Here is a 23,668-nt window from a genome sequence, read left to right on the forward strand (position 1 = left end):
CACAATGGTTTTAAAGATAAGCCCACAAAATTCTCTTTAGGGATAATAACAAGTCTTCAGAGTAATGTATTGTACCAATGCCAGGAGAGAAAAGCAGCCTCGAATTAGCCCTGCTGATAGATTTGTTGAGCGGGTCAAGGTCATTGTTCAAGGTTGGTTGAGAAAAACCACAGACTAGAAACAAATTCCTTCTTCTTTTCCCAGGAGGAATGTTGCAGTGCCTTCTGTGGTTTCTGCAAAGCTATGGGCCTTGACAGAGTATTAGTGATGATTTAGCGCCACCGTGAGGCTATGAGCGGCATTGCATCTGGTTCTCTTGGGGGAAAAAAGTTCTGTTCAGAAATTTAAATGTGAAAATGAAAATGTCAGAAAGTGTGTGTGTGTGTGTGTGTGTGTGTGTGTACTTTTCTTGGTGTGGAAGGGCCATGACTAGGCAACAAACTAGCAAAATGCAGTTGACATTCAGGTTTGCATTTTAAAGACAGTTTTAAATTTTGAGAGAAGGAGGGTGAGAAGGAAAGAGAGATAGGGATATAGGGGAAGATGAGAAGAGGGGATAAAGGAGAGGAGGGGGAGGGAAGGGGAAGGAGGAAGAGGAGAGGAGGAGAGGCAGAGAGAGGGGTAAGGAGATAGTGAGAGGGAAAGGGGGAGGGGTCCCAGTCCCTGCCTACCAGCTTATAGGAGCACTGCGGTTACTGGCTTGATAGCATCTCCAGCTTTTGACATGGTTCTGGGGATCAAATTCATCAGCCTTGCATGACCTCTCTTATCCATTGAGCTATCCTGCTGACTCACATTTTAAAAATCCAATTAGAGCAGTGCTTAGGACACCCGTGAGTTATTCTCTGCTCCTTTAAGTGTGAAACAGTAACTTTTCATTACTGTGTGGTATTTTGGAAGGAGACCATTACAAATCTGAACAAAATCCTCTATCACTTACTCGTAGCAACACATGAAAGATATTAAATAATCATTCCTCTCCTACTTTGTCATATTTGATTGATAAAATATATGAATAATACCACTTTTATTAGTGAAGATAGGTTTGAAAAGCTACTACTCTGCCCAGTGACTTCACAGTGGGCAGTGATTTTAATTCACAACCCCACTTATTAATTATGAACACTTAAGTCTCTTAAAATTTACAATAAAAGCTCTGTGATTTTTGTTTGACTTTATTTCTTGAGATAGAGTCTAACTTTGTAGCCCAGGCTGGACTGGAACTTACTCTGTAGTGCTGTCTCAGACTTGTGGCAATCCTCCTGGCTTGACCTCCTGAGTGTTGAGATTACTGGTGAGAGACACTATGCTTAGGTGAATTTTATAGTTTTGAGATATATTTTATCACACCATGGCATTGACTATTTTATGAAATCCCAAAGAGTAAAGAGTACATAATGCTAACCTTGATGCTATTATGATTTTCCCCTATGAATCTGGAGAATTGCCATCAATTATATCAAACAAAACTGCAATAAAAACCTTTAGTCCTGTGGAAAACATTCTTTGAGGCTTTTTACTTCAACACAGCTAACTCTGTGTCGCATGGGATTCTGGAAGTTTCTCTTATAAAATCTTCATGGGGTGTGCAAGTGAGGCTGAACACCAACAAGCTTGGAAGTGTGAAAGTATTCCTGATGCAGTCCCAGCACTGGAAGATAGAAGAAGCAGATATCATGGAAGTGTGGGGCCTGGTTAGCGGTTATAAGATGCCCTGAGAAGGAGGGACCAAAGGTGACAGACAGTAAGATGATGAGTGACCCAGTAAGAGTTAGACACAGGCTAATATGAATTTATGTCAAATGAGGTCAGGTAAGTGTGCCATATTGGAAACATTCATCTTGGTAGGCTTGTTTTTGTGATGTCTGTCAGTACTGCTGCTTGTCCTCTGTTCAGATTAGGTTGGGAAAAACCATTCCTAAAGGGTAGGCTCTATGTCACGGCCATGAGTGACATCAGCCTGTGTCTGAGCCAGAGGGTCTTACTGTCCAAACAGACTGGCCTGGAACTTGCTTTGTGAATGAAAGGATGCTGCCAGTAAGCCAGAGTCCTATGCTTTCCATCCTTCAGGCTGAAGAATGAAAGGACCGTCTTACTTCCCAAGAAGCGAGGGGCTCTGTCTTCTTTCCACTGACCTCTAGGAAGTAATTGTGCTTTCTTCTTTCTTGAATGCTTTAAGAAAATTATACTGGCAAAGTATCACTTATAGGTGATAATCTGACACCCCCCATGCCCCCAGATATATGTGTATTGGGGAGAGAGAGAGAGAGAGAGAGAGAGAGAGAGAGAGAGAGAGAGAGAGAGAGAGAGGATGGAACAGAGACAGAAACAAAGGTATATATTATAGTTAGCAATTTAGTACTCTACCGTTTCTTCCTTTCTGATCATCAAACTAAATGTGGAAGAGTTGATGAAACTTTTTTTTTTGCTATGATTTCCTTAATTTCTGTTGTATAGAGATTTGCAGCCACATTTACAAAAATTAATACTTAATTTTAAATTTATATTTACAAAGTAAAGCTTTAGTAAATCTGTTTTTTTTCTGGTCCTCTTGTCACGCCATCTCAAGGTTTATATTGTTTGGTGCGTGCCATTGTGTTTAAGAGACTCCTGACTAAGGGGAGCCTGAGGAAACACAGGCTCCATAAACAATCATACCGTGCCATGATCTTTTGCTGACACATTCTACTGGGGTGTAAGATGATAAAGAACTCCTAGAACAGTCTTGCTTAAGATAGAAAAACGAAGAACATTCAGAAGCATAGTAGATAGGACTTTATAGCAAAGGAAATGTCACTCTCGGTAGGAAGAGATTTCTGAACAATGTCTTAGTGACTAAAAAGACTCCCTGGTGCTTCATGGTTGCAAAACATGACAGCTGATGAGGTTCCTCTGGGGCCATACTGTCTTCTAAACCAAGGCCCATCTTTCTCTCTAGTGTTAAACTCACCATGTATATTATTTTGAGTAAATAGCTTACTTTTAATATACTACTAATCCAAGCATATGACAGAAGGGGGGAAAAGATTCATGAGTTCAAGACCAGCCTGGACAACACAGGGAGTACAAAACCATCCTGTACATATCAAGACACTATCTTAGAAAAGCACAGGCTAAATAGGTATGTGACTAAAAGCTGTGGCAGTTAAATTTGTTTAGGTTTCTAAGGAGCCCCAAGTGCTGCTTAGCACCCTCTTATCTTGTTTTCTTTCCCACCTTTTAGTTGCCTAAGTCACTTTAAAGTCAACTTTCCTCAGGGTCCCCTGCCACATTGTTCATATCTACCCCTCCCACATCTTGGGACCTATCAGTGACTTCCCCAGTTTCCCGTTCCTTTTCTTTGTGAGACTCTGGGCCTCCTGCTGTGATGGACGATGTTTATATTGTATTAGAGTCGATTTTCTCCTAATTGGTCCAATAATTTTAGTTAATGCATTTCTCTGTCATCTTAGGAAGTTTATGTAGACAAATTTATGCAATGACTATGTGTTCAGACAAATATAAACATCGTTCTAGTTTATGATATTGCCACACAGCAACCTTATAAATAAAATGTACTTATTTATTTGTAAATATGAATATTTATAACATATTTATAATTACACACTTATAAATAATTCCCTCAGTAAATTTAACCAGAAGAAAGGTGATTATACTATATTATATATAGAAAGAGGAAAGCCCTCCAATAGATTTAGAATTGTCCATCAAACTCCTGATGGATCAAGATGGAAAGACTAAGAAAAGATAGTGGAAAAGCATCAATCAATTGGGATGATTCTTGGGAGAGGAACATTTGAAGTGGATCTTGAAGGACAGATACCGTGATAAATCTCAAAACGTGGAGTGTGTGGAAGACACCAAGGATCACCTTGTCAGACTACAAGCACGATCGTACAGACCATAGTGGGGAATGAACACTACTCATTTCACAGACAGAACCTGTCTCTCCAAGTCCTGGAATGCTTCCTATTAGAGCACCACCCCTGCTTCCATTACATCTTGAAAATGTATCTCAAGGGACAAGCCAGCCCTCTGCTAAAGCATGTGTGGTGTGGCATAGCTGCCCGATCTTTACTTTTAAGATCTTGATGGATTTCAGAGGGCTTTCCCTTCTGTGGTTTATGTACAGGACTTTCATTGTCAACTCCAAGGCACAGACAGAACCACCGAGACAAAGTACAAGAAGCTGGTGTGAAGACACTTGGGTGTGCTGCGTGTTTTTAGGCATCATGGTAAAGTTTCTGATTCATTGTGACGTCTTAACAAATAAAGTGTTAAAAAAAGCAAGACTTAATCTACATTTGTACATATTTGAGGAGTTTTAATGAAAGGGTAGTTTAATATTTAATTCAGTTGGCTTGGTGTTACCCAATGTAGAGAGAATATGTTTCAGTTGAATCGGTAGCAATGATAACTTTGTGCTATTCCTGAAGCCTCATCTATCTTTTTACTTTGAACTCAAAACTCTTGTCTAAAAGATGCCCACAATAACTTTAAAACGAACAGTGAGACTTTGATGCTTGATGACTCGATGCCTAAGGTCTTCTGGCACAACTATCCCCTGAATGCGCACTGTAGTCCAGTTGTAATGTTTCCAACCTCATTTCCCTCGCTTGAGTCGGCAGATTTGAAGGGTTGTCTGGAGCCTCGCTGTGTGCTCTCTGTCTCTTGACTGCAATGATAGAGCTCACGGAATTGTGTCCTCTCCTGATTTGCTGCCCTGGAGTTCTAAGGCAGGTGTCGAATTTTCTTGTCTACACGATCATCTCTCCACATGGAATTTTAAGCCTTAAAAGTAGTATATGTTCCCTAGAGAAAAGTTAGACTGTTTAGGTAACAACTCAACAATTACATGTAATCTTTTGAATAGCCTGGGTATTATACAGACACTCCGTCAGTCCACATGCGTTCCTGTAGAACATGTTTGATTTGCAAGGTCTTACTAAAGAGGAAAGCCCTTGGTGCAAATCCTAACAGGGTTATAACAGCGTGTTCAGCTCCGCTCTTCAGTGTCCAGGAACGGCCTCTTCTCTTTGTCCCTGAAAATTTTACGAGAATATGAGAAAACGTTGCTTACTGAAGATGCATGACTATCCCTAACAAAACGGGGGGCGGGGGGTGGGTTAGCTGTGGATAAAAGACACCAGGAAGAAAAGAGAAGAGAGAAAAGGAGAAGAGAAAAGAGAGCCGAGGAATGAAGAATAAGAAAGGAGGGGGCTGAGAGAAGAAGGAATGAGGAGTAAAAGACAAAAAGGAAACACTAACCAAGGAAAAAAAGGAGACTAGAAAAGAGAAAAGTTAGAACCGGAAGAAAGCTCTGAGCTGGGACGCGATTGGCTGAGGGGTGTGCTAGGCGCTAAGCTGTTGCAGACATGAGGCAATAAGAGCGACTAGCAGAGGTGTTGCTGCCAGTTTCTCTCTTTGTACCCGTGACGTAAGTCTGTCTACATAGTCTGGTGTGGTGGTCCAAACCTGGAAAAAGAATCCTAAATAATCGCTTCCTAGCTTTATGACGTACATGAAATGTATAACACCTCTGTGTCCTGCTGTCTTCGTCTGTGCGTTGGGAAATCTGTCACGACTCAGAAATACTGTTAATTATTAAAATAGCTGGGATGAAGAGCTGAAATATTAAGCATTTAAAGTTACGCTACTGCTCACGGCAAACCTACAATTAAACCATTTAAAGGGCCAGAGAAGATGGATCAGTGGTTAAGAGCACTGGCTGCTTTTCCAGAGGACCCAGCTTGCGCTCTCTTTCTCTCTCTCTCTCTCTCTCTCTCTCTCTCTCTCTCTCTCTCTCTCTCTCTCTCTCTCTCTCTCTCTCTCCTCTCTCTCTCTCTCTCTCTCTCTCTCTCTCTATCTCACTACCAGAGCTCCCGGACATTCTGTCTCTCTCTCTCTCTCTCTCTCTCTCTCTCTCTCTCTCTCTTGGTTTTTCGAGATAGGGTCTCTCTCTGCAGCCCTGGATGTCCTGGAACTCACTTACTCACTTTGTAGACCAGGCTGGCCTCGAACTCAGAAATCCACCTGCCTCTGCCTCCCAAGTGCTGGGATTAAAGGTGTGCATCACTTCAATTCCCAGCACCCATATGGCAGCTCACAAGTATTTGTAGATCCAGTTCCAGGGTTCTGGCTTCTTGGGGCACTGCACACACATGGTAAACAGACACACATGTGGGCAAAACACCTACACACATATACAATAAATGTAAATCTTAAAAAAAAACTTTTAAAGTGTTAATATCCTAAATTCAAAGGTATGAATATATCAAATATTTTGTACCTATTGGCAAATAAAGATCGACTAGTCTTCCCAAGTTTCCCTATAGGTTTGGGGGTACTCCATACAAAGTCTTGCTTAGAGGAAGTCTATAAATCTTTGGGAATGGTGAGGTTACCTGGGAGCACCCCCAGCTCCACTCGGGAGCACTGCCAGCTTCACTCCTCACGTCTCAGTCTGTCCATGTCAAATCTTCCTCCCTATGAAGCAGAGTTTCTGGGAATCTTGTGAGGATTAAAATAAGGCTTGACAAATAAGTGCTCAATTAATATGTATTCTTTAGCAATAGTTTATTACTACTTGCAGTTTATTCTGACGTGTTTTTAAGCTTTTTAAATTAGGTTTTCTGTTGCTCTTAGAATCGTTGATAATTTCTTTGTATGCACAAATAGGGAGTGACTGAATTCAAAGTCTCTTCATTCTTTGCAGGAATCCTTTCCCATTGTAAGACATGTCTCTTTCTGGGCTCCTCTCATCCTGGTTGAGATCACTATTGCTAGGATTGCCAGCCCCACAGATTTCAATTCAGTTTCCCTCTTGTATAGTCCCTGAGCTCAGAATGGACCATCTTTATCTGTTGAGTTTAGATAAACCTAGTTCTCAATCCCCCCCCCATTTGTTTTTGCCCCCTTCTTCTGGGACAATTGCACCGGTACGCTTTTATATTCTAAAGCTACCCGTTGACCCTCTAGAAGAGGAGCTAAATGTTTCCCGAGGCATCGCGTTACCATTGGTACGTCTCTCTTTGGTCTTAGTCCTCTTCTCTCCTGGTCTGGGCTTTGTGAACAGGAAAGGGAGCATGAGTGAAGCAGAGGAGACAACTGTCTGTAATCCCTAGGACTTTACCCAGAGCCTCTGGGTCTGGTGTCACGGCAGCACGCAGGTGGCTTTGTGGTCAGGAAGAGATAAGCCGCATTTGAGTGTGATTGTACAAAAACCTAAATTAGACGTTTCAGATAGAGATTCTGTATAAGAATTATGTTTAGAAATGCATGAATCTACATCCTGCAGGATGCTCACATCCAGTCTCGGTGCATAATTTTGCTTCTAAATGGTGGTCTAATTTACTGGTCCTCAGAGCCTGAATAAAGCTGTACTGCGGGAAGTTTGTGGTGTCCCTTACTGTTGCTTGTTGGTGGCCCCACTGCTAAAGTCTTGTTCCCGAGAGAATGTGTATTTTTTTTTAAGTTGTCAAATTTTATTCTTAAGTGCTTGGCTATTAAAGAAGCATTTGTTGGTGACATCCTTGCTAACCCGCAGGTTTGCTGGCTGCTTTCTGTTCAATGGCTCACTGATCTTGGAAGCAGAACCTTGGCTGTTTCTGAGGGCCCAGAGCATCGGCTGCCACCTGTCAGACTGTGGCTGTGGGAGCTTTTCTCATCCATCTTCTCAGTAGTGCCTAGCACAGTGCTGTGCACTTACTGCACAATCGTGTGTGTGTGTGTGTGTTCTATATGTGTTTGCAATAGGAATGGGTAAATTCATGCACATGTACATGTAAAGGCCAGAGGTCAGATCAGGTGTCTTCACTGAGTCCTCCCGTCAGGTGTCGTCTTTTAGAGACAGTCTTTCGTGTAGCTTGGAACTCACCCTCGTCTTAGTTGGCGGGCCATTATGTTCCAGGGTCCTTTCCGTCTTCATAGCTGTCTCGAGGTGTTGAAGGTGCCATGTTAATCCAGAAGTGACTGTCTCACAACAGTCCTCCCTGTCATTCCGCTTACATTCTTTCTGCCTCCTCTTCTGTGATGCTCTCTGAACCTTGGTGGTGGCTGTGGGTGTTGAGAACGAGGTCTCGTTTAGGTAGGAGGAGGCTTTAGTGCACTTCCTCTGGTAATGATCATGGAACCTCAAAAATGAATATTGTAACCCGAATTTTACAGGTGAAGGAACCGATTTCAAAGGCAGGAAGGCACTCCTGTAGAAACCACGGAACCAAATTCAGTATGGAGTGGCTCTGACACTGCTCCTTAATGTCCACCCTGGCTCACGATGAATGTCTTTCTCTCTCTCTTAGTATACCATCTTCTGTTATCCTTATGTAGTCTTTATTTATTTTCAACCTTCAATTCCTGGGAAGAAAGCCTACCAGTAAAGTCAGCTGGTCTTCTGTGATGTCCTGTGGAACCAGTGAGACTCTGTATTTGGGTACTACCGAGTCCATCACCTTCCAGCTCCAGGGTATGGACAGGGCACTTACTCTTCTCATTTGCATACCAAGAGTGACAACAGTCCCCACCCCCTGTGATCATTACAGGTCCTAAGTGTTTTATTTTACACAACAGATCCTGGCTGTAGTGAGGGGTGCTTATTACTTCAGCTAGAATTATCTGGCTGAATTCACTGAACCCTTAACTGTGGAATACTGAGAAAAGTGGCAATTAGGTTTTAACTAACGATTTAGAATGCTCGCCAACAGAAGTTGGCCATTTTTTTTTTTCTCCATAAAGTTAAGTAGTTCACGCTTCTGGGGTTCTTCAGTACGGCCCTGTTTGAAGGCAGCTGATTTGATCTAGTCTGGCTCAGAATTCACATCTGAGGTCTCCACCAGGAGACAGGATCCTTTTGAGGTGAAGACAAATGCATGTGGTTCACATCCAGGTGACAGATACCACAGGGAATCTGGCAATTCATCAAGTAGCTAAAGCTGCCTGATGACCACTTTCTCTGTAAGTAAACCGAGTCACTCAATCTGTGAAGGCACAGGTAGCATGGTCTTGTTCAAGCATTTAACTTCCGTTAAATCTTCCTTCAGTACTTTAAGAGTGACCTCTGTAATAATCTTTTCTTGTAGAGCTCCTCTCAAAAAGGGGGGCAGAAAGAGATCAGTGAGAAGGGATGGGAACTGAGGAGCGGAGGTTCCAGGCGCTTACCTCAGCCATTCGCTGTGGGATTGGGGGAGGTGCATTCTTCACACAGAGCAGGGCAGCACAGGGCAGGAGGAAACCTGACTTTTATAGTTATCCAGAACACTAGAGAACACACTCATGTAACTTAGTGCTAAACATAGAGAGGAACAAACTTGGGTACAGATAAGAGTTCTGGGTATAACAGAATATGTTCCTCACTCTTTATTAGAATTTTTTTCTTATAAAATCATCTGAATCCAATATACCTGAGTTTAGACATGCTTTGTATTCTGCTTGCCTTTAAAAAAAATAACGATATTCATCTTTTTGTACCCATTCATGTCTAACAGTATGCTTTGCACATAAAAGGATCTTTCTAAATATTTAAATGAATGATCAGTCTTTTTGTTATACTATAGTTTGATCTCTACTTCAAAATAGTTGTATTTTCTAGATTCACCCCATTTCTGCACATTACCATCCACACTGGCCTGTTTTCCTTTATTCACACCACGAAGATGTCAGTAGGTCTTCTGAAAACAAGCCTTGGCTGTGTGTGGGTCTACGTGTGAGTGCCTCTGTGTACATCATTCTCTTGGTCTCCCTGAGAGGGGACGTGTCCCGTGACTTAGAGGAAGTGCCCTCGGTAGTACATGGAGGTGCTGGCACACTGGACAAAGTCAGGAGATAAATGAATCAGGAACTGAACGGATGCCAGTGAAACTGGATTTCCATTCAGCAATTTACTTCTACATTCTTAAAATCACACACAGCAACAGAGAGGGCGGGGCGGGGGCGGGGTGTCGAAAGCCAAGATTTCCCTAAGAGAAAGTAGAGCCCGGCGTTTGTTACAAGCAGGAACAGGGAAACTTCTCACGTTTCTGTTTTGATGGATGACGCTTGGCGTTGGCAAAAGAAGAGGCAGGAGATCGTACAGCAAATAAACACCGTGAGGGTGGGCTACAGTTCAGAAGACACTTGCAGAGAAAGGACCTTGTCTTCCTTGATGCCAGCCCTGTTTTGCTGACTGGCTGAGCTGCACGGACACAGGTTCGAGGAAGATTTCCCAGGCCCCTGGGTTTGCTAATTGCATCTCAGATCTCTCAGCTAACCGTTCACTCATGGCTCTGCTAGGAAATCTGACATGCATGGCTTAAAGCTCTTTGACTAACAGCAGCTAGGATGAGGACCCTGGACATTCTTATCTGCTTTCATGGTTGTTTTTAGAGAGAGAGGGGGGAGAATTAATCATCTAGCATTGATTATATATAAAATAGCATACTTAACTATTTGTCCTTTGGACTCAAACCGGTTTCCAAATAGTTTGCTTCCTGACTTAATTTTATCCACACCAATTTATATACCACAACTCTAGTCAGACTTAACAGGAAGTGGTAGTTCACATGTGTACTAAAATGATGATTTCCATCTCAGTTGTCAGTCATCCACGCTCTCCTGTCGGGGACGGATGGTGCTTCTACATGTTTATTTGCTCACCAAATGGTCTCTTAACTCTTCCACAAAAATTCCATTATGAGGGTACTATCTGACGACTTGAGTTCCACTGGACCCTTGTGGGAGTAGCAGGTCCATCCGAGGACATCTGTCTTAAATATGACAGGTGGAAATTTGTGACGTATTGACAGCCTCCTAGGAAATCCTGGGAAAACATGGATGCATCACTCCACAGGGTGGCAGACTGAGATCCACCCAGGACAAGAGTGGTGCTCTCTGGTAGAGACTGTGGGCCTCTGTATCTGATCTCTCCCATTCGGAACAGGAATGTGTCTCTGGGCTTTATTCATCTGCTTTTCTATTTTCTAATATTCTGCCCCATTTCCCTTTTTCTTATAATCCACTAGGGGAAAACCACTCACATTTCGGGTTATGAATTTAAAAATAAAAGCTAGCCAGGCAGTGGTGGTGCATGCCTTTAATCCCAGCACTTGGGAGGCAGAGGCAAGCAGAATTCTGAGTTCAAGACCAGCCTGGTCTACAAAGTGAGTTCCAGGACAGTCAGAGCTACACAGAGAAACCCTGTCTTGATTTACAAACAAACAAACAAACAAACAAACAAACAAAATAAAATCTAGGATGTACTAAATAATAAAATTCAACTTCTGAGAAGCATGACAAAGAAAGTAAACATCTACATATATTCTTAGCTTTGTCTTAGGATGTCCAAAATAAGCCATTAAAATATTGATCAAGGTAAAAAGAGAAAGAAAGGAAGAAAGAAAGAAAGAAAGAAAGAAGAAAAGGAAGGAAGAAGGAAAGGACTGTAGAGGGAAGAGGGGAGGGAAGGGGAGGGGAGAGAAGAGGAGAGGAGAGAAGAGAGGAGGGGAAGGGAGAGGAAAGGAGAGGAAGAAAAAGAAAGAGAATGGATTTCCTGTAATAGGGAAACAGCATACCGAGCAGAATGAGTATGGAAGCCTGCCTTTGCTCGGCATGACCTCCAGGTGGCGCTGTTGACCTACACATGGAAAGCAGACGCCAGGTTCAGTTTATAGCTGGATTTTCACTTTTTCAAAATATTTTCTGTCTCCACAGATGTGTTCTTTTAAATGGTCAATAAAATTTTATAACCACTATTTGAAAAATCGCAAGATTATTGTGATTTGTGCTTCCTGGGCAAGAATATTTCTTCCCGTCCAGACATACTCAGCCCGTCAGGTGTCTGTCTGCATTTGTTCCGTGGTGTCTCTTTTCTGCCATTTTCTCCTTCAAAGCATCCACAGGCTCAGCCACAGAAACTTGGGTTGTTGATGGGACACATCCGGGTATCTTTAGACATAGTTAAATTTAAAACAAATGTCCTCATTCAGCCCTAGTAACTCGGCTCCATACACTCTGAGTGGACAGGGTCATCTGTGCTCAAACGCCACCCTTCCCAAGACAGGATGTGATTTGGGTGTGGCCAAGCAGAAGTTTGTGACACACTAGGGATGTTTTGAGGTAATTTATGCGGTGCACCCACGGTCTAATCATTCTCTAGGAAAGTGCTCCTAGGTAATCCAGGAGGAGAGTTGATTTCCTATTCGGAAAGATTTCGGGCCAGGAACAGTGGTCATCACCAAAAACCAGAACAAAACAAAACCAAAAAACCAAACAAACAACAAAACAAAAACAATAATGCCCCTCCTCAAATAAACAAACAAACAAACAATGAATATATAAAACAGAACAGTAGGAGGAGTTACCATAGTTTGAGGCAGTCTGGGATTTTTAAGACTGACTTTAAAAATAATCAACTAATTTTCCCTTTGTGCCCTTTCTTCTTTCCCTTCTCCCACAGGGGTTTGTGAACAAGCTGGATGAATTCATTCAGTGGCTAAATGAAGCCATGGAGACCACCGAGAACTGGACGCCTCCTAAGGCGGAGATGGACAGCCTTCGCCTGTACCTGGAGACACACTTGGTAGGCAAGATCGTGTTGTGCTTTCTCTTTCCTTCAAGGATTTCAATGTCGCGATTTGTTTAGGTCCAATATCAATTTTAGTTATCAAAAATCATTATGCACTAATGAATCCAAGCTTTAATAGGGTTGAACCTCAAGCTGTCCATTTTCAGGCATTTCAAGTAATAATCTGACATCTAAGCCCTCCATATTTCAAACAGATGCTTCAAAGCTTTCTCCAGAAGGGCCACTATTTTAAAACACCTTAGAAAATCTTATTAGACCTGTATTCTTTTAAGTGATGATTGAAGATATCCCTCTTCTTGGAAAAAAAATAAATGAATAAAAGAGAAAAATTTGATGACCATTCTGAAGCTTTCTAGAGTTCTTGTAAAATTAATGAGCCCCTCATTATCAAGAAGGTCTATTTAATCTGTTCTACACTTGGCTATTTTAATAAAATATTTAAAATGACGGTCTCCATCATTTCTGCTGCTACGTGGATTTTTCAGCAGATAATTAATACAGCTGTCATTATGCTGGGCACTGTGCTTGGGAAAAACCAGAGAGTCGTCGTGGATAACACTTGGGTAACTATGCTTTGAGTCTGTTTAAAGCAGGAATTATAGACCAGGGTACATTTGATGAACCTCAGGAGGTTTGTACTGAATGCTTCAAATGGCCGATATCAATTATGAAGGGGTGGGAACCCAGTACCAGAGTGTGATAAAGCATGACCAGAAAGCACGTTGTCATAGGAAATGAAAACGCAAGCGTTAAGGGTCTCATCTTTATTCCTTTCACTGATAGCATAAAATTGACAAAGGCAATGAACAGGAATCCTTGGGTGCCCAACTGTGGGGTGGATTTCTGCCCCTCTTACACGCTTAGAATTTGGAATAAGCAAGCACCACAGAAGAGTCCCGTGCATGGTGGTTCACGGGAAAGACTGCAGAAGGACAAAAGACGGACATGGAAGTGAGAATTTTAGTTAGTTTCGTGTTGTGTTTTGAACATGTTTTATGTAACTGCAAGTAAAACGGCCTCAGAAACCAGTTGCAGTTAGGCTGTGGATGGTCAAGGATGGTCTGGGTTGATGGTCTATAGAAATGTCAGTAGCTATAAGTGCCTCTCTTGTACTGGGTTTGGAAAGACTGCCCTTAGCACTCAATTCCCTGTAGAACACACTTTTCAGATTTTTTTTTTTTTGGAGGGCATTTCATAACAGCAAGATAAAGATATTCAGTCTTTATGATGTAAATTATATTAATTAGAATGTCACCGTTGCACTGGCATTGTTCTGACAGAAATTCTAATCTGTGTTTAAACAGGACTATATGAACTTTATTTCACATCAAGTGTGCTGTCTTAATTTTCTTGATTTAATATTTCATGGAAAACACACATCCAGCTTTTGAGGTTCCAGAGGGCACGAGGGCATAAGGGTGCCTTCACTGTGGGTTGCTCACTGAAAGCCAGTTGGGGTGGCTATATGGCACGTCCAGGGCCCTTTCCTTGCATAGCGTGTCCCTGTGTAACCTCTGTACAGTCCTGTCTCAGCTCTCTTACAGAAATCTTGCTTTGGCATCCCTGTGCCGGCCTCACCTTATTCTAGCCCCAAACTAGAATTTTCTTTTATGGGGGAATATTTTGTTTGTTTTATCTTATGTAGTTGCAGTTGGTCTTATGTATCTAACGTTAATTTAAAATGTTGCTAATACAACGTAAGTAAAATTTTACGTTTTCACTCCATTTAAATTGCTATTATGTCTATGACCTTACTCTGTGTAGCCTTAAGAATTGCAGAACTGTGTATCGGTGGCTATAAGGAAGCTCAGGCATCCTTACCTGCCTCAAGACAACGTTCTCATCCTAAACATGGCAGTCATTACCCACTTGCTGTGGATCAACAGAGAGTCCTTCCTGGTCTCTCTGTTTCTGTCAAAGGATTGACATTTTGGCAGAGGACACTTTTTTTTTTTTCTCTCTCTCTCTCTGACTATTCTGGCTAGAATAAAGACGATATAGGTACAGTTGCTTATCTCTGCTTTTCAAATGGTGAGAAACTGTGGTTTGCAGGCCAGTTCACTGAGTGTTAAGTCAGTCTCACATTTTACTTCTGACGCTATGAATAGCAATGTGCGGTAGCCGTGTTAGCCGTCCGTGCACGGTTTGTTGTGGATTGCTGTAGAAACCACTGAGCGCCTCTGGACTCTACCATGTCAGTTACCATAGGACAAGACTCAGCGTCTCTCTGTCCACCTTACCCTGACTGCCATGTATATCTTGTGGCATTATCATTGCACTGAACTAATATTCTGTTAGTCTCAAAAGGAGGCAAAGTCTACATTTCTATAAAAACTATTCAAGTGAGCCTAGAGATTCGTATCTTAGCTTGGTCTGTACAAATCCATTATTGTTTCCTGATATGGGAGCGAAAGGTTTTTTACAGTATCACGCAGTAGTAGAGGTTGTCAGACACACTTGCTAAATATTTTTTTCTGGATCCTGTGATTGAGTCTTTAGTCTTTAGGAGTGTGAGACCTGAGAGTGATTGTCTTCTCTGGTGTAATACGGTGGAATAGCTGGCATCTCCCAGTATTTACTTGTAACGAAAAACAAATCCCAAAACAACAGTTGTGCATTTATATCTTGATACTTAATTCAATCAGTTTCCATGATGGCAGCCAAAGGTTTTTGTTTTGTTTTTTCACTAACACTAATCAATTAAAGCTTTACAATGCCTTTCTGAGAGAGACACAGGAATTTTATTTTAGCTGTAGGAAACAGTGTGAGATTGTCATGGTATATCAGCGATTTTCCATGATAATTAATCATCTGCTTGCAACCTGGCTGCTCCTTCAGAAATATAATTCCCATCTTTCTGGAAACGGGCATCTTCAGGAAATGTCATTTGGAGGTGGTGTATGGCCGAATATCGGCCATTCTCCTTTTCTGAAACCAATTTTAGAAGTAGCATTGTACGAATGTATTATCGAGAAGATACCCCTTTCTCTCTTTCCTTCACTGTTGTCTGTTTCCTATCCTCTTCAGAAAAAAACAGCTCCACTGAAGTGTCTGGCCTGAAAGATTGCATATTTTTGAGTATGACGAGCTCTGACAATCTGAAAGATATAGACACTCCACTAACATCATGATAGTGAGAGCATTCACCACCCCAAACTTCCTCATGACATTTTGAGATACCTTTCTTCAGCCCTTCCCAGACTATGCTGCATCCCTAAGCAACCGCCGATTTGGTTTCTATACTGCCCGGTTTGTTCTGTCTCTAACTTCATGGGGTAAGACCAACCGCGTGCCCTCCACTGGGGCACCAGCCTGGTCTCTCGCCTCCAGCATGTCTCCTGTTAGCTGTATTGACATTGCATCTCCCAGTGTTGTCAACTAGCACTCAACACGGGCGTGGACCACGCTTGATGCCTCAAGCTCCTGATGAACATTTAATGTGCTTCCTCCACAGTCTTTCTAATTATGTATACCTGAGTAGACGCACCACAAACGCAAACATTGTGGGTACCTGCCACATGCCGGGGGATGTAGCTCTGGGATAGACTGCGTGCTTAGGAAATAGTCACTGCAAGTGGTTATAGGTTGGGTTCTTTTAAAGAAATGTTCAGGAGTAAGGTAGCAGAGGAGGCCCCCTGGCTGGATTCACAGTCTGTCCGTGTGATTCTGGAACGAGAGCTCTCATCTCCAGAGTCCTTGTGAAACCTACCTAATTCACCAAGTGAGGATTGTACCATAGGCATCAGTGCCAGGAAAACAAACCAGACCTTCATTCATCTATAGCCAGTCAGAGTATTCAGGGTAGACTTCTATAGTCCAGCCAGACCAGACAGTTTTGCAAGAGGAATGGCTAACCCAAGAGCAGGGCCAGTCTTAAATTTGAAAAGGAAATTTGTGTAGGTGTCCCATGCTATCTGGCACAAAGATTGACCAATTTCATGTTATCTGGGAGTTTTAAATTTGTTATAAGAACTATCTGACTATGTAGCCCAGGATGTCAGGGGACTCACTATGTAGCTCAGGCTGGCCACCAGCTTGCAGTCTCCTGCCTCTGTATCCAGAGTACCGGAATAGCAGGCACTTCCATGCTTGTCTTAAGAAGCAACATTTTTAATTCAATTTGATACGTGAGAGCTGAGTGACAAAATGATGACTATGAATTCAAGACTCATGTCCATATATACGAAGTACCCATGCAGCCAGCCAGGCAGCTACAGAGAAGCCAGTGCAGTGGTTCTCAACTGATTCTCAGCCTTCCTAATGCTGCTACCCTTTAATGCAGTTCACGTCACAGTGAGCCTTAACCATAAAATGATTTTCATTGTTATTTTTTAATTGTAACTTTCTACTGTTATGAACTGTAAACGTAAATCTCAGTGTTTTGACCCTACCAATCTGCCAGGGGGTCGCGACCCACAGGTTGAGAACCCACTTACTACAGTCATCTGCCTGAAGTTGGCTTGTCTCGGGGGCTTTCCATTGTACATAGACGACCATAGGTTATGTGATCTAGTCCTAACCAGTAAAATTTTATAGGATAAATGAAGGAGTTCAGAGAAAAGGTTTATTGTTTTCCTAGACATAATTAGAAGCAGGCCTCGAAGGGCATATATCACTCTGCTGGATCAAATGAGAGGAGAGAGGTCGGGCAGGGATTTTGTGGTGAGGGGAATCATGGAGGAGAAGTGTGAGAGGCCACCATCAGGTGTGGCTGAGCCTCTGCCGGAGCCTCGATGGGCGCTACTAGACAGTAAGAGACACTGAATGACAATTTAAATTGCCAAACGTTTCTCTGGGACACTGAAGGTTTTGGCTTCGTGTAAAACAGAAGAGTGACAGTAGTCAATCACAAAACCATGCAGGTAAGGCCAGGCTGGCATAGAGTAGCTGAATGATCACAGTGGAGAACAGGCTTGAGGACAGTATTTGATGTTCTAGCGCCGACTAGCAGTTATCATTCTTCAAGAATGTGGATTTTGATTGGCTGTGTGTAGATAAGACATGGATGACAGTTAAAAAAGTCTGAGGAGAGGCCTCACTCCTGTCCTCTCAGACACCAGCTCTCTGCTCTTGCTTGCCATCCTCTGGGTAATCCCAAGTATTTAAAAACAGCTACACACATGTGCCTTGCTTGGTGCCCAGTTTAAACCAGCAACAGGTCAAAAGCAGTGACTACAATACAGCTTTACCCCCTTTGCACGACTTGGGGATATCTCCATTCTGAATGTGCCATGATTTACTTTAAGTGATCCTTTATGCTACACATTTAGGTTATGTGTGCTCTTCTGTCTCAAACGATGCTTCTGTGCACTTGCTTAGTCGTCTTGCTTAGGATGAGTATGTCCTTACACTCGGACTTTCTGGCTAAAAAGCTACGCACATCCGAAACTTTCTTCTATTACTGAAGTGTCTTCGGTGGAGACAATGCGGTGTGCTCAGTGCTGAACGTGCCCACTACAGTCTGCTGCTGACGCTTCTTGGCACGCCGCTTAGCTTCGTCCGTGTAGTTGGTGGCTAACAGGAATGCCCATCGTACTTCCAGCATTTCGGGTGGGGTTGTCACCTTCTCCATGTTTGGGGGAATCATTTGTGTTTTTCTACTTGGGTCTGTCTGTTCATTATACTTGCCTGTTCTTCTTCTGGGTCATAATTATTTTACTTCTGGATTTACAAGAGTTCCTTAAATGTCAAAGGAATCCATTCCTTGTCTGTGTTGTGAATGGAAAAGATCTCGAAAGGAAACCCTTGAGAATTCTCTTCCAAAAGAACAGGGACATTTTAATGTTTTGTGCCTGTACTTAGGCAGACCTGGGAAGCCATGCTGGGTCTCTATACCTGGCAAAACCAGGGTATGAATGTCAAAAACTAAAATCTTAGATACGGAAGGTCGAGCCTAAGATCGGAGAGTTTGTAGGCGAATTTGGAGATTAAGGACATTGGACAGTGAGAACGGTCAGCAAGGGGAGGTGGGGAAGGAGAATGGGAGTGGATTAAAGGGGCAAATCAGGGAATCCACACCAAGAGCTGCTTTTGAGGTTCACTCATGTCCAGTCAGAAATGTCAGACAACATCTGCTTGTCTGCCCTGTTCTGGTCTATTGTGCTCTGCACTAAACCCAACAAAGTGTGGGTAAGACGGATCCAGGGAGGTATAAAAACTGCTGGGCACTTCACAGCATGAACTGGGACTCCTGGCAGTGCCAGGTGCGTGTGAATCAAGGTACTGTGACATCATCACCTCACACACGTAGTAGCATGTAGTGTGTAGAATGTCTTTCACTCAACGTCTAGTTAAAGAGAAACATTACACTATACTCAGTGGGAAAAGCAAACAGTGTGAAACAGCATAAAATGAAAAGCAAAAACTTCTACCCTGCAGACTAACCAGCTCAAGCCATCTGTTCTGTGTTCTTTCGAGCCCTTTTGTCTAAGACAAGTACATTTGAAATCCATGTTGGATATTCTATTCAGTAGCTTGCTTCTGCAGACATGTTTCTATCAGTATATGAAAAAAAACTCAGTGCATTTTCACAGCCACTTAATATTTTATCATGTGGACATGCCCCCAGATTATTTAATTAAATCTTGTCATGATGGGCATTTAAGCTTCCTTTTTATTTCTGATTTCTTTTTCAAATAACGTTCCACAAATATTCAGTCTCACTCTGTAGAGAATCTTCTTGTTCTTTTCCAGGCAGACTACAGCAGGAACTCAGGGACCCTATGTAATAATAATAAAAAAAACTCATACTCTAGGAACAGATTTCACGGTAGGTAAGAAGAACTGAGGCAGATCCATGCTTGTGTGTGCGATATTTGAGTCCCTGATTACAGCTGGACTTTAAAAGCACACTCTTCTGGCCAGCTTTGTTCGTCTTAGTATTGGTGCCTGCAATTTGAGTTGGCTGCCACAAGGTGGCAGAGGAGCACCAGAGTCCATTTGTTCTTGGGGGGGGCAATCTTCATAAACACAATTGGATTTAACTAGCAATGTGTATGGTTAGGAAAATGAACCGCAGATGCAGATGCATGCATTTGCCATCACCACCTTTTGTCTCATTTCGGATTCAATTGATTTTATTTCTACCAGAAGTAAAACCAGTGTACTGCTCGAGGTTTTGCCCAAACACTTCTGACTGTTTGTTTTTTGCTTGCCCTCCTGTGTCTACTTCTGCTACATTTTTCATTGCTTGAAGTTAAGAGATCACAGAGTTTGTTTTTTACCTGCTGCCCACCTCTCCTGCCTCCTTTTCTCTGTTAAGATGACGGGCAGCCATGGCCTAAGCAAGTCAAGCTTCACAAGACCAGTAGCTGCCATGGGGCTGTGCTGCTCGGCTAAGGCTCAGTCAGCCAGACTTCAAAAGCCAGAGCTGAGAGTTTGGCCCAGTTGCCTACTACCCCCTTCAGCCTCAGGAGCAAGGCCACCGCCTTCCAGGAGCTTTGAAGTTCGATTTGCTTGTCTCTTGACTCCCATCAGTTTAAAATGTAGCTGAGTGTTTAGCAGGATATGGCTCCATTTCTCCCCTTTGAAGAATTTGAAATACTCAGTTTCCAACCTGAGCCCTTTGCTTTGGTGGGTGAGGATGGAGATCTGTCAGGAATTACAGCATTCGGGCATTTTGTCGTTGCTTGTGGCAAGGAGTGGGAGACTCATTTTGGCCATGTGACAGTCATAACGACATTCCAGTGCTCGTATGGTTCATTCTGTGTGTCTAGGAGACACGTGTGTTGCTTTTCAGTCAGGAAGAACTTCCTGCTGTACTTCCTTCCTGCTTGGATTAAGGGCTCTTAGGCCATAATCGTCAACAATTCTCACTGTTTTGCGTATATTGTTAGTGCCCAGTTCACTGACTTATAACTTACTTTTTTTTTTTCTCAGACAGTATTGGCTGCTTTTAACTAGATTGCCAGAGAAGTGGTGTGCTTATCAAGCACTGCATATCCAGAACTATGGTATACTGCACCGTGAAGAAAAGTTTTTGCAGACAGGCTTTGCTTTTCTGTGGGCCATGCACAGGGCTGAGGACACTGGTTATGGGCAAGGAACTCACATCTTATTTCATGGAATTTTGGAATCTTGAGTCAATTTATCTGGTATAAATAATAAAGACTTCTGATTTTTATATTAACCAGGATAAAAATTACCTGTCATACAGCTGTTGTGACGGTGAATTCGGCAGCTGTAGGTGAGGAGGACTCTTCCCTTTGGGGTGGCCTTTGCACATCTTCCTTGAATACTTAAGAGCATAGAGCAAGAATGGTTCACATATTCTTAAAGAAGTTGAAATTCCGTGTGTTGGCTAGCGAATTTGTGAGAAGAACTCCTGAAGAATGGGGAACCCTAAGGTTTCTTTTGTTTGTAGGTGTGTGATTCATCTCTTTTGGCAAGAGAAGGCAATTTAAAAAACCACAATGGAAGTAAAAATGATAATTCAGTTATTAAAAGGGTTAAAAATCCTGCAGCTTTAATATTACTACTTAAAAATATGAATGCTGTATGACTAGACAGGATGTTAATGACTTGACATTACAAAATTTATTAAATTTATTTTTAAAGTGGTTTGGTTCCCCCCTTTCAAATGCATAAAGCGTGTGGGAGTTGGAATAGATCTGCCCCAGGCTGCCAAAACAAATTTTTAATGGAACTGGAGTCCTTCAGGGATTGTCCTAAATCCACATAATATTCTTAAGTCCTGGTGTTTGCACTGGGACCTGTGTATTAGCAGATGTACGTGTGAATAATATACGTATATCCATCCATCACCCTGGTGACCCATACCCTTAAGGAATGCCACACATCAATTATTCCACCTCAGGGGGTAGAGAGATATTTGGGCTAACATTGACCCCCTTTTCAATCAGTGCCTCCAAACAGTATGTTCTGGAAGTCAAATAGTCCCTTCAGACAGAACCTCTGTTTGAGAATGCGTTCGGCTCGATGTCGCCATGCTGAGGAGTCAATGTGATTACCTGTGTCAGGTGTGGAGGCAGCATTCAGAGAAGCAAATGAAAATCCCGTCACTCAGGAGTCACCGTCAGCATCCAGGATCTCACCCATCTATCTACATCTCGCATAAGTTATTAGCCAGTCTATCAAGGAAGAGTGTCAACCTCACTGAGCTGCATCTATACACACACACACACACACACACACACACACACACACACACACACACACACAATCAACTCTTTCAAATGAATCATAAATTGCTTGAGGAGCTAGATTCACTTTCAAAAGCTTGGAACCATTTTTATGATCTAAGATCTGGGGATCGAAGTCTCTTTAGGAGGGACGATTTTTTTTTTGCCTTTTTTGTCTGTTTGTTTTAAAAGAAAACAAAGACTTTTTAAACATGTGGTTTTAATTTAAAAAAAAATACTTGGGAATTATTTCTTAAATGCACAAAGTTCTCTTCGTAAGCTTCTGATATTATAGCTGAAGTTGTGTCACAGATGTGTGTGAACGATAAACCAACGACAAAAGTAGCCACTGCCTTCTGTTGGGAAAATGTACAGTGACTGACCATTTATTTAATTGTGTGCTAAGTACCATATGATGAGGGGGTAAAGTTAAATTGATGATGCAGGTTACCCCAGCCAGGGTACAGTTTACATGGCAATTATGCTGGGTCATCTAAGTGTAATTGGCAAGTAATTTTGTAAGTGAAGGAACATGACAGCTCATTTACATGGTGTTCACTGAGTAAAATTTGGGGACATTTATCAACCACTCTGGAGTGCAGAGTGATCGTACTGATATCCCTCGGTGCTGCAGGCTGTTGGAAGCTGGTTTGCAGGATGAGTCTCTAGGCAAACACTCCCTTCTGTAGTGGCGAGTTGTATGCTACGCCTTCTCGTTCCAAAGTGAGTGAAACCATAACTCTTTTCTCAAGGGGCTCAAGGGTGGGGAAACAGACCTGCCAATAATTTTAACTGAGGTCGGTAAGTGGAGGCTTGAAGCTTGCTGATACAAGCTTCTAAGAAAGATCGGGGAAGCCTTTCTACGGAGCACACTGAATTGAATTTTAAAGGATGATGGGGCTTTGCGGAAATAGCATTTTCCAGACACAGGCACAGCAAGCACAGAACCCCAAAGGAAATAGTAGACTATGGGGTGGAGAAGCCTTGGAGTTGAGCTGATAGGACCTGCATCCAGATAAAGGCTGAGCCTGATACTTAGCCCCAGCCAGCCATTCAAGGACTTAAGACGAGGTGGACCTCTATCTGAGCTGTTTTGAAGATATCGTTTTGTGTAGTAACAATTACTGTGCTATTATGATGTACTAGGCTCTGTTCTATGTGTATCAAAGAATTTTTATCTTTATTACCACCTAAAGAAATAGACACTAAAATTCCTTTCACAAACGAGGGGACTAAACAGACAGGGGTTGCCCAGAATTAAACAGAGTGAAGTTCTGAAGTCCTTGCCTGCCACTAGCACTGACTCACATGATGCTTTTGGCTGTCTCAGCACAGTCTGCAGGAATTCTGGACTAACTACTTTATTCCCACAGTAATCACTAGGCTCCGAGAACGGTGATGTGGCCGTTCTGCTCATAGTCCTATTTGTAAGTTTGGGATCATAGTGCCTGTAGTGTACTAACACACAACCAATGTGGATTGTGAAGGGAGGTCATGGCCACAGACTGTGTAGTCAACCTATGACTTGGAACAATGAGGCTTGGAACTAGAGCAGGGTTAAGGTACAGAGGTGTGGGTGGGGACAATGGACTGGGCTCAGTGAAAGACCCAGCATGTGGGTCTTGTTGGCATATTCTTGTATGCCAATCATATTATTGATTTCCAACCAAGATGCTGGAGAGATGACCTGGCAGAAGAAACTGAGGAACAGGGACGTTCACAGTGCTTGTCACAGAGCTCTTAAATTCCTGGGAAGAACTATGTGGGCTCAGGATAAAAGTTAAAAGAGACTTCCTCAGAGATGGCTAAAATTAGAAGGGACAGTCTAGGGACAGAACTGCCCCGGGGAAGATGAATAGTTGGATAGCCTTCGGGACTCTCCTTTCTTTGAAAATTCTCTAGTTTAAAGTAAATAAAGCTTCTCCTGTTTCCTTTCCTAAACTGCTTGGATGAAAAAAAAAGATAAAAATCA

At 42.5% G+C, this 23,668-nt stretch overlaps 1 protein-coding gene across 1 annotated transcript in view; it reads left to right on the forward strand.

The window, feature by feature from the left end:
* The window catches only part of Akap6 (A-kinase anchoring protein 6), a 414,932-nt gene that overhangs the window by 185,866 nt on the left and 205,398 nt on the right, over positions 1 to 23,668 (forward strand). The window contains exon 5 of the mRNA XM_028757469.1: positions 12,428 to 12,550. Within this exon, the coding sequence (XP_028613302.1) occupies positions 12,428 to 12,550 (123 nt within the window). The remainder of the gene's footprint in view (positions 1 to 12,427; positions 12,551 to 23,668) is intronic.

The sequence above is a fragment of the Grammomys surdaster genome, unplaced genomic scaffold (assembly GCF_004785775.1).
Source record: "Grammomys surdaster isolate TR1022 unplaced genomic scaffold, NIH_TR_1.0 126163, whole genome shotgun sequence".
NCBI classification, from domain to species: Eukaryota; Metazoa; Chordata; class Mammalia; order Rodentia; family Muridae; genus Grammomys; species Grammomys surdaster.